Raw genomic sequence first — 12482 nt, forward strand, 5'->3', positions numbered from 1 at the left:
TTACGCCAGTAGACCCAGTCCAAGCAGGCGGGCAGCATACTGTGTGTTCTCTCTCATTCCATGAGAGGTACACACAAACATAAAGAATAACAAGAAACACAAAAATACATTTGAAAATATATTTTACTGAGGCAGAAAAAAATTTATCAGACAGGTCAGCAATCAGCATTGACATAGAAAGTAAATTGTATAGAGTAAAACATGTATTTACCATTTAAACAGACTGTAATGGGTTGAATGAAGAACTTGAACTGTCAGTTTATTTTGTTATTGGTAATGTCTACCATAAAGACTGATTGACCTGTCTACAAAACTGTCTAGTATTTGTCCTATTTTCTCTGGATATTGTGAGTTCAGTGTATATATACTGTACTTCTGTATAATTATGTTTGTATGTGATCCTGATATGCTCGGTAGAATTTGCCACATGGCGGCACTGATTCATCAATTAGTCATTACACCTCATTGACTACACCTGTCTAGAGACTTTACAGTACATACACCGTAAAATCCTTGTCTGAATATTCTTTGTTCCAACAAGTCTGAAGCTGGGTTTGGTGATGGTTTGGTCTGGAATGCTATGTTTCACTCCATCTGCCTTTTCCTCTTCTCCTTCCTCCCCTTGTCCTCTCTCCTCCTCTACCACCCATGCACACTGCACCTCGCCCCCTTTATGCCTTCCTTCCATCCAACCCCCACCTCTTTATCCCTCTCTCTTTTTAGTTTGTCGCCCATCCTAACTGCCAGCAGCAGCTGCTGACAATCTGGTATGAGAACCTGTCCGGTCTGAGGCAGCAGTCCATTGCGGTGAAGTCCTGGACGGTGATTGGGGTCGCCGTGGGTCTGCCCTTCCTTGCTATAGCCTACTGGATCGTGCCCTGCAGTAAGGTATGTAGTGGACAGATGTACAGTGCAAACATATACACCACACACACACACACACACACACACACACACACACACACACACACACACACACACACACACACACACACACACACACACAGACACACAGACACACAGACACACACATACATATCAACACATAGATGCACTCACTGGCATTTCTATTTAGATGTTTTCAGTGTGCGTCAAGCTTTTATTTTCCCCATCTCCTCACATATTGACATCGCTTTCAGCATTGAGCTGCCATTCTGGTGATGCCAGAAGATGAGGACATGCGCTCAAGCAGATAGAACATTTTGGTGGTTAATTGGATAACTTGTGAAAACTGATCTTCATCAGACATACGCTGAAGGTTTGGAGTTAATGTAAAGAAAAGTGACATTTGAATAGGATTATCCATATTTCAGGCATTGTGCAATCATCCACAGGCAAACGCATTATAATTAAACCTGTGTATTATTTTCATGCTTGCACAATCTTTCATCAAGCAAATTGTAATTATGTAGATTGACAATGCATTCTCACTCCTAACTCGATTTTGATGCTTTGCATCCCATGCTGACGCAGAGGACACCCATTTGCACACACGTTGCTGATGATGACGGATCCTAATCTTTTCCCACCCTATCGGTATACAACTCTGCGCTGTGTCGGTAGAAACAGGCTTGAGCCTTCAGCCTTGTGAGGTGTGCCTGAGTGAGGCATTAGCCAATCGAGCCTGCCAAATGTTCTACATTTTTTACTTCCTTTCAATGTGTTTAATGGCAACATTGCTTTGTTCTCAATAAGGTCCGCATTCCGCATCATGTGGCAGCACAGTCTATCTATGGGACTACCCTGCATGTTGAAAATTACACTAAAGGGGAACCTAGTCCATCAAGAAGTGACACCACATACTTCCTGATCAAGTGTCTGTTTATGCCATGTTGGTTGTGAGAATGTGTTGAGATTGACACTCTAAGATAGTGGTTTTAAACACAAACAAACACACACACACACACACACACACACACACACACACACACACACACACACACACACACACACACACACACACACACACACACACACACACACACACACACACACACACCCCACATAACTCAATGTTGAGGACTGGCTGGATTTCCCAGGTGGAAAAGGAGATTTACTGTACCTATCCTGTTTTAATCCCAGCTCTGGATTTGTGGGCGCTCGCATATATCTGTATATGTGTGTGTGTGTGTGTACATGTATTTGTGTTTATGCAGTATGTTTTCTGATGGGCTTCTTGGGTGTCTGAGGGGCTTAGTGAGTGTCTCTAAGTTGTTTATTGTCTGTGATGAGCTAGTGATTTTAAGAGAAAGATGGCATGTCAAGTGTGTCTGAGTGCACGCGCATGAGAGACAGAGAGTGAGATAGTGAACACACACCTAGAAATGCTGGGCGGCTGTTTCCACGGAGGGGATTACAATTCAATCATCAGACACTAAGAAACACTAATCTCTCTGTGTCACCCTAACACCTGTGTGTGTGTGTGTGTGTGTGTGTGTGTGTGTGTGTGTGTGTGTGTGTGTGTGTGTGTGTGTGTGTGTGTGTGTGTGTGTGTGTGTGTGTGTGTGTGTGTGTGTGTGTGTGTGTGCGTGCGCACGCGCATCTTGACGGCACTGGGGATGTGGTTGTGTGGCAGAACGCTGATTGAAACACATTCCATGCTGAATAAGGAAAAATAATGCATGTGAGATGTATGAAACTTTTATTACAATTATTTTGTGGAATTTCTAACCACAACTTTCTTTCGCGTGTGTGTGCGCGTGGGCGGGCGGGCGGGCGAGCACGCGCTCGCACGCGCTCGCACGTGCATGTGTAGAGAGAGAGTGGAGAAAAACAGAGGGGATATTGCGAGAGATAAGAACTTGACGGGGTGATTGAAGTTGAAGTTGGATGTCAACAAGCACTGAGGGAGAGAGTGAAATCAAAGAGGGTAAAGAAAGAAAGAAAGAAAGAATACAGGGAATGCAATTCTGTGAGTAGTATAGGGTACACAGTAAAATCTGGGCGAGCAATGCTATAATGTCGCGATGACATTTTTTTTCTTTTCGCGGAAGCACAGTGAAACCCTCCGTGATTAGCAACCATCAGGGGATCGATCATACTGGAGATAAATATGCTGTGACTACTTGAAAAGGTTAAGAAAATCGCTGGCAGTCTGGGCTTTATTTATTTATTTACTCTGGCAGTGAATGAGTTAAGGTAGGTTACACACAGAGCTTGTATGGCGTCAAGGTCTGATTGTGCACCGTGGCCTGCTACTGTATGCCTGGTGCCTATTCACGCTTCTTTTGTTGCGTTTAATAAGAGATGAGCAGAGATACAGTACATAATGCCGTGCAATCACAAAACTGTCATGCTGATGTTACAATCCCCACCCGTATTAGGATTTACATCAGTCGAAAGAGCATCATATTGATATTTCTGTTTGTCCACTTTCCCTGGTACTAGAAATAATGAGTAATTCATGGAGTGGGAGACTGGGAAACATGCTGTATGTAATTGGCTCTGGAATATGCTTTGAGAGAAAACGAGATGCGTAGCTTTGACAGGTGTTGAACAATTACAATACACTTATTTTTGAGGGGAAATATGTTGACAAATGCAATTATACACGACACGCAAATTGACAGGTACAGTACTAGTGAGAATGCCTCAAAGATCCCTTTGTTAGCAGACAAAACAAATAGTAGGGGCTGCTAGTGACATGATAGTTCACTTTGTGATACAAGCGCCAAATTTTCCACAAAGTTTCTTCTGGACCTACTTTTTCACAAAAGCCTGTTAGCCACCCAAAAAAAAACTATATGGCTGCCATTTTCCAAAATGGCTGCCGGCGAAAGACATGCTATGTGGTTTTTGACCTGGATTGTGATTGGATAATCCAAGTTTGATTATTTTGGCATCAGAATATATTTTTGACTCCCCCCCACCCCATCCCCCCGTTATCCACCCAAAAAAAAACAATATGGCTGCCATTTTCCAAAATGGCTGCCGGCGAAAGACATGCTATGTGGTTTTTGACTGGATTGTGATCGGATAATCCAATTTTGATTATTTTGGCATCAGAATATAGTTACGACTCCCCCCCTAGGCCCTGAAAAATCCATTAGCATCCTTTTCTTTCACACTTTCACTGGATGTGATGTTGTGTCAGCCTTTAGTGGGAAAAGGCAAAAAGACAGCATGGCAAACCCGGCAAGTGTGGCCTGAAGTGTCTTCCAGAAGCTCAGTCAATACCCACCAGTAACAGTGCTGGTGATGGGGTTGATGATGCAAGATTTTACCTGTTTGCATGGAAGCAGAAGTCCTATGATGCCATTCCACCTACAAGGGCATCTCTTGCACATCATGTGAAGCATGCCACTTATCAAGTTGCCCCTGTCTGAAGCCAGGTAACTGTATGTCAAATGCATACAGAGAGCCCTGCCAGCTGGGGATGGCGAGCAGAAGATGACATTTGGCAAGTAGCGTGGATGACAACCTACCAATTGCCCAGATTTGTGAACAACTGACAAAAGCCGGTGCAAGATTAGATTATATTAGAACAATTTGTGATCCAGACATGGGGGGGGGGGTAAAAACTCATATGTTGATACCAAAATAATCTAAATCCAATCACAATCCAGGTCAAAATACACATAAAATGCCTTTTGCCTGAAGCCATTTAGGAAAATGGCAGCCATATTGTTTTTTTTTCGCGTAGCTAACGGGGGGAGGGGGCGGGGGGAGTCAAAACTCATATGTTGATACCAAAATAATCTAAATCCAATCACAATCCAGGTCAAAATACACATAAAATGTCTTTCGCCAGCAGCCATTTTGAAAAATGGCAGCCATATTGGGTTTTTTTGCGTGGCTAACGGGCTTTTCTGCAAAAGTTGGTCCTAGGCATTGTTCATGCCAAATTTGGCGCTTGTATCACAAAGTGAACTATTGTAACATAAAAATGGACTTAAGGGCCCGGACTAAAAGATGAAACAGACATCAAGAGAGAGACAAAATGAACTTGAGTTCTATTTCCCCCCCCCTTTGCGTGTATTTAAATGGCTTTAAGCTTGCATATGGCTTGATGGATTAATATGACCTGAGAGAGGAGAGCGTGCAAAACGGAGAGAAATAGAGACATGGCTTTATGATCAAGTCATAAATTATTCATGTTCCCCACTGGTTGATTTTTCACCTACCTTCCCATATTTTCTCTCCTCAAGTCTTCTCCTGCTCCTCCCCCTCTCCTGGGAGCTTTCCTCTTCCTTCTCTTTTCCCTTCTTCAAATGTGAGTCACTGTGAACGCTGTGTGACGTCCACAGTAAATATTCCATGTGAGCAGGTAAAGAGTAAAAAGAAATATTTATGAGGTTAACCACATGAACCTAGCGCCTCTATTCTGTTCATGTCATAATAGGAGACAATTCCATGAAAATAGGACTGGGGGACCCCGAAGTATACAGGGTTTAGGTGGTGGGGGGTGGGGGGGTGTGGCTGCTGCAGGTCAGGCTGTTGATCTATACTGGTGAATAAAGAACATTGGAAGACGTCGATGGATGACTGATTAAATAAACTGTATTGATGAGTAGCCTTGTTCAGCAGAGCTGGGCTGGGGCATAGAGTAATGGGGCTCTGGCACAATAAAGGGGGTGTACACACACACACACACACACACACTCTGTACTCTGCGCTATTGTGATTCACAGTCTACAAGCTGTGTGTGTGTGTTGTGTGATTCTGAATTGTGTATCTTGTTGTGCAGTACGTATGTGCGGTTGAGCATGGGACTCTGTGTGTGTGTGTGTGTGTGTGTGTGTGTGTGTGTGTGTGTGTGTGTGTGTGTGTGTGTGTGTGTGTGTGTGTGTGTGTGTGTGTGTGTGTGTGTGTGTGTGTGTGTGTGTGTGTCACACACACACTGTGCGCATGCATTCCAATATGCTTGTGTGTTCATATACTGTATGCATGGCTGCCTGCCCCCTTATACACTTACACACGGATAGAAGGGAATAATGGAACAGACGACCCCCATTCTGGGCTCTGGTGAGATTCCTATTTCACACCTCTCCTATTTACTCCTCCTGCTTGCGTGTGCCTGGCGGTGGCCACCAGCATCACCGTGGGGACGGGAACAGAACCCACTGAGACATTCTGTTCACAGGCTTCAAAGAGTACAGGATCAATTATGACCGTCTCATTAGCTGTTATCTGAAAGACAGAATTGATCAGGTACTATGTCAGTTATGCAGAGGCACAGGCTGCTGCTTGTCTGGAATCCATCTGAAACCTCCATTAGTTTTGTGGTAGCATGTGTGAGACATGGGGGACAGTTATTAACCCATTCAATCCGGGAAATCGTGAAAATTCGTGAAAATCTTTGAATATATTTTTTAACATCTTTAACTCAAATCTGTGCTTCTGGGGGTCCCTGGAACAAAATATTTTGAGATGGGGGTCTGCGGCCAAATACATATCATTTTGGGGGTCCTTTACATGAGAACGTTTGAGAACCATTGATATAGCAACATACTTTTTTTTTTTTTTTACTGTTAGGATTTAGACGACATTTGTTGAATCGGCCAAAATTGCAAACATTTTCACGATTTTTCAAAAATAGCAGATCTACAAGCTCATAGTGCAGCACTCGGTGCTGCACTATGAGCTTGGGCTATTTTTTAATAGCCTAAAGAAATCTAAAATGACACAGATGCGTTCCCTAATTTCCCGGATTGAATGGGTTAAATTTAGTGTGCTGCTGTTCATGGGGAGGAGCGTGGATTCCTGTGGATTGTTAATATTGTACACAGCAGGTTTAGAGAGAGGTCTGAAATGTGTGTTTTGATGTGGAAATGTGTATGCATGTGTGTAGTGTACCTGTACTTGTGCATTATGCAATTATGTGGTACATGGACAGGGAGGTACTGTATGTGTAGCATCAAAGCTGCATGTGTGTTCATAGCAATCTCACCAACATATGTGTCGGTGTAATCACCCCCTAAGGCTATTATTATTTATATCATTTCCATAAACTCGGACGGCTGTCCTCTGATTACATTGACATTGCACTGCTACAATGTTTGATCAACGGCTATGGCTATTGTTGAATCACAACTGTGATGTAACATAATGTAATAACACTATGAATACTTTCTGTCCCACTCCCTCCCCCAAGCTTGGTCAGATCCTTCGAAGCCCTTTCATGAAGTTTGTGGCTCACGCTGTGTCCTTCACCATCTTCCTGGGCCTGTTGGTCATCAATGCCTCAGATCGCTTTGAGGGTGTTAAGATCCTGCCCAACGAGACCGTCACGGACCACCCCCGACAGGTGTACAGGGTCAGGACCACCCAGTTTTCCTGGACCGAGATGCTCATCATGAAGTGGATACTCGGTGAGTGACCAGATGGTGCGTCCCCCATTTTGGTGGTCCATGTGCTTACGCCTCTCTCTGCCCTCTAAATAAACCAAAACATTTGACTAAAATATATACACTCGAGGGGGAAAAGAACCCGTATGGCAGGTCACAGATCTATCAATCTATTGTGACTTTCACTTGAGCGTACGGCACGCTCAAATCTATAGCTATAAAACTAATAAATAATACATCTACGATGTGTCATATGAAATTGGTAGGATATTTCCAAGTGCACAAGCAATTAAAATCGAGCAATTAAAAACAATATAACATATTTACAATGTTACAAGTTAGATGCTTAATCATTCAGCCATTTAAACAGTGCTTTACTGGCTCTGTATTAAGACATATGAAGGCATACATGCGAGAGGATTTTGGGGAGCCCTGCGCTGGAATATTTTCATGGAGAGTGAGGTCTCCCAACTTTGGTAACCTACAGTAGGCCTACTGTACGTCTTTCTGGAGTTACTGTATGTGCAACCTCATTTAAAGGAGAGATCCGGACATTTTAAGTGTTATCTTTAATGTGTCGCTAATGACGAACGAGATGACGCTGGTTGCTTGTTTCTCTCACAGAACCTGGCGTCTGTGGAAGAAATAAGCAACCAGCGTCATCTCGTTCTGCACGAACGGTAGCTCGTTCGTGACATTCAGTGCATGTTTGAGTATCATGAGACTCCACGATGAGCAGTAGTAGAGAAAAAACTAACTTTGCATCGGTTATAATAGACGATTTTCACTCTTACACGGGCTCCCATTATGCCAACGGAGGGGGTCGTCAGACTGGACGACAGGGGACTCTCTGGAATAACTCAACATCCCTTTTAATGATGGTGAGTGATTAACGACACATCAAAGATAACACTTAAAATGTCCGGATCTCTCCTTTAAACCTGGCGCTCGAACCCTAGAGGATAAATTAAAATATTGTCTTATGTTGTTCATGCATAATGTAATTTGGAACAATAACACCACACTTAGTTCGTGGACAAGTATTATATTCAGATTTTTTTATGCACATAGCACTCGGTAAGCCAGCTCAGGTCATCTGGTGGTGCCGAGACCAAACAAATAGTATGATGAGTCGAGAACTGTTCTTCATAGAGCTTCTTTGGCTTGGAATATGCTCCCCATAAATGTTAGACACACCAGCAGTAGATTTTCTTTAAAAAAGTTTCTTAAACATAAATTGTCCTATATAGATTATTATTTTATTTTTCTGTGTATTTTGTGAACACTCTGTATTTGTATTTGGTTATTGTTGTCTCTGTTTTATATGCAGAGCGACTTCACTTATTTTGCTGATAACTATATTTAGTTTGTTTTGCCTTTTTGTTTTAGTTATATGGCACAATTTTAACTATTGTCTGTTTTTATTGGATTAATTTTGTGTGGACCCGAGTAAGACTTGCGGCCACTTTGTGGAAGCTAATGGGGATCCTAATAAAGAATAAAGAATGGTTGAGTCCACTGACTCTTTTTTTTTTTATCACTTGAAATTTTTATTAATTTTTGTACACACAAACATAAATTATACAACACAAAAAGAAATACAAAAAAACCAAAAAAGAGAACAAGACATAAAGACAAGACAAAAAACTAAACCTAAAAAGACAAACGTTTCGAAACCAACAACTGACTATATATGTCCTTTTGTTATGCTACTTCATTCAAATAGAGTTCTTGTAGAGTATCCACTTTGTCCATTTCTTTACCATCTGTGTTTCCTGTAGTCTCAGGCGATGTGTCATATTTTCCATTACATAGATTTCCTCCACAAGTTCTTCCCATTGCCCTTGTGAGGGTATGTCCACCTGTCCCCATTTCCTTGTAATGTTTTTCTTCCCTGCTGCCAATAAAATCCTGACTAAATACCTGTCCTTCATCCGCACCTTTCCTGATTCTAAGTCACATAAATATAAAACTTTACTTTCCATAGGTACCTCGTATCCCAATATCTTCCGGAGTTGTTTATGTATCATTTTCCAAAAAGACTCAATTTTATGACATTTCCAGAAAACATGCGAGTGGTCCACATTCACCTCTCCACATTCCCTCCAGCATTGAACTTGTTTACTTAACTTTACTCTTAATTTTTGGAGTTATAAAGAACCTGATCAAATTTTTCCAGGAGAACTCCCTCCAGACCCGTGAATTGGTGGAGGTTTGATGTGTCATCCACATATTCACCCATTCTTTTTCTGTAATTTCTATCTCCAGTTCCGTTTCCCATTTTTCTTTTATATAATCAGTTGTATGTTTACTATTTATAAATTTTTGGTATAATCCGGATATAACCCGAACCTCTTTTCCTGTGTATGCGTTTATCATCATTTGGACCACACCATTCACTTCTCCAGAGGGTGTCTCCTGAATTTCCTTTGTATAATAGTCTCTTAGTTGTAGGTACCTATAGAATTCTTGTTTATTTAGATCATATTTATCACTTAGTTCCTTAAAGCTCTCCAACTGCCCCTTTGTCACCAAAGTACACCATGCTGTCATGCCTTTATTCTGCCACTGTTTAAACCCTTTATCATATTCCGCCGGTTTGAAGGCACTGTCTGAAGCTATCCATTTTAATATTTTTATTTCTTCTTTTAGTTTGTATTTTTTAACTATTTTAAACCAAATCTCCAATGTAAATAATGTAATTGGGTCGATGAGATGCTTCTTTTTTTTAAAATATTCAATGTCTCCTAAGAAACTCTGAATTGGTTTATTCTCAACTTCCTTCTCCATTTCTTTCCATTTGGACTCATAGCTAGGGTTACACCAACATACCGCATACCTCAGCTGAGCAGCTTCATAGTACATTTGTAAGTTGGGGAGACTCATCCCCCCCCTATCTTTTGGTAGTTTGAGAGTCAGAAATTTAACTCTAGGCTTTTTACCTCCCCAAACAAATCTGGACAACAGTCTATCCCATTTTGTAAATTGGCTTTGGGGGACCTCTACTGGCAGAGCCTGGAACATATATAAAAGCCTAGCCAATACATTGATTTTCACAGTCTCAATTCTAGAGTTAAGGTCCAGTGGCAATGTAGTCCATCTTTCAATATCTTTTTGGATTTTCTGATCTATTCCGGTGTAGTTGGCCTTATACAGTGTGGACATACTTTTAGTAATGTTAACACCCAGATATTTAATACTTTTTTGATTCCAATTGAAATCAAAAGATTCCTTTATGTATGCATTTGGGGTATAGTTCAATGCCAAAATCTGTGTTTTGGATATGTTGACCTTGTAGCCAGATAGATGCCCAAATGTTTCTAATATATTACCTAACACAGGGAGTGAATCATTAGGTTTTCCGAGGAATGTTATTATATCATCGGCAAAAAGCCCGATCCGATGTTCTATGCCGTGAACCACAACTCCATGTATACCCACATTTTGTCTCACCGCTTGTGCTAGGGGTTCTATGAAAAAATCGAACAAGGAAGGCGAAAGGCAGCACCCTTGGCGCGCCGAGCGCTGTAGATAGAACTTTTCGGACAAACTTCCATTAATTTTAATTCTCGCTGAGGGTTGTTGATATAATGATCTTATACTTTGTACCGCCTCTTTGCTAAATCCAAATCTTGTCAGCACTGCATATAAGAACTCCCAAGAGACCCGATCATAGGCCTTGTCCGCGTCAATACTTACTAATAGTGCACTTGTATTCGTCCTCTGTACCTTATCTACAATGTGTATAGTTCTTCTAATACTATCATGGGTCTGGCGCCCTCTGATGAACCCAGTCTGATCTTCGTCGATCAGGTCTGTCATGAGATCTGCCAATCTTTTGGACAGAATTTTTGTATACATTTTATAATCTACATTTAAAATGGATATTGGTCTATAGCTACCACATTGCACCTTATCTCTCCCTTCTTTTAGCAAAACTGTAATTATTGCCTCTGACCATGAGGTTGGGATTTTGTGTTTTTTCAATGTCCAGTTAAAAGAAGCTAATAGTAGTGGTGCCAGCTCTTCCCTATACATTTTGTAGAATTCCGCAGGAAAACCGTCACTCCCTGGTGATTTGTTATTCTTAAATGAGCTGATTGCCTCCAATACCTCCTCCATTGTAATGCTTGCTGTTAATTTATCATTTTGTATTTTCCCAATTGAAGGCAGATCTAATTGTTCCAAATATGCTCTCATTTCTCCCTCTTCTGCTTCTTTAGGTTGTGAGTATAAATCCTCATAATAGTTTTTGAATATTCTCTCTATTTGTTCCGGTACACATGTCAGTTCTTCTGTCTGAGGATCTCTAATTTGGCATATGTTACTCAATACCTGTTGTTTGCGTATTCGCTTTGCCAATAATTTGGTGGCCCTTGATCCAGCTTCATAATAGTTTTGTCTGAGGAACCTGTTATTTTTTTCAACTTCGTCAAGTTGTGTCTCTTTTATTTTTGTTTTCAGTTCTTGCATTAGATTGTATACCGCCTCCTTTTTTGTTTTCTGATATTCCTGTTCTAGCCCCCTCAATTTGTCATTGTTTTTCCTGTAGATTTCTAACTTAGCCTTTTTTACTAATACTGATTCCACTATCAATTTTCCCCTCAGGACCGCTTTCATGGCATCCAGGACTACTGTCGGGTCCACCTCCTCATTATCATTTTCTTCTATATATCTTATTAACTCAGCTTTGATCTTCTCCCTCCTTTGCTCACTGTTCAACATTCCCATATTAAGTCTCCAGATAGTTTGACGTTTCCTGTTATTCAATCTCAATTTCAAAGACACTGGATTATGGTCTGATACATCCGCCCCTCCAATCTCGCATTCAGTAACTCTATGACTTTCATCTGTGTTTATAAAAAACTGGTCTAATCTAGAATGCACTTTATGGGCTGCAGAGTAATGTGTAAAGTCAATTACTAAAGGGTGAAGATATCTCCATATATCTATCAGTCCCATCTCCTCTAGTGATGTATTCACAAATTTTGCTAATTGAGTTTTCCCTCTTTTTGTACTTGACGTATCTTTTTTATCGCACAAAACCGTATTGGTATCTCCTCCACAGATCAAAATTCCATTTGATTCCAAGGCTATGATATCAAACAAGGATTTGAAAAAAATCTTATCACTTTCTGGAGGTGCATATATATTTACCAAGGTCACCGGTTCATTATCTAGTTTTCCTTTCACTAT

General features: G+C 41.1%; 1 protein-coding gene across 1 annotated transcript in view; it reads left to right on the forward strand.

Moving 5' to 3' along the window:
- trpc7b (transient receptor potential cation channel, subfamily C, member 7b) overlaps positions 1-12482 on the forward strand; it is a gene marked incomplete at both ends in the record, with an annotated part of 92264 nt that overhangs the window by 31237 nt on the left and 48545 nt on the right. The window contains 2 exons of the mRNA XM_080415530.1: positions 724-888; positions 7094-7310. Coding sequence (XP_080271656.1) covers positions 724-888; positions 7094-7310 — 382 coding nt within the window. The remainder of the gene's footprint in view (positions 1-723; positions 889-7093; positions 7311-12482) is intronic.

This window comes from Gymnoscopelus braueri (genome assembly GCF_963280865.1).
Source record: "Gymnoscopelus braueri genome assembly, chromosome: 20".
Taxonomy (NCBI): Eukaryota; Metazoa; Chordata; class Actinopteri; order Myctophiformes; family Myctophidae; genus Gymnoscopelus; species Gymnoscopelus braueri.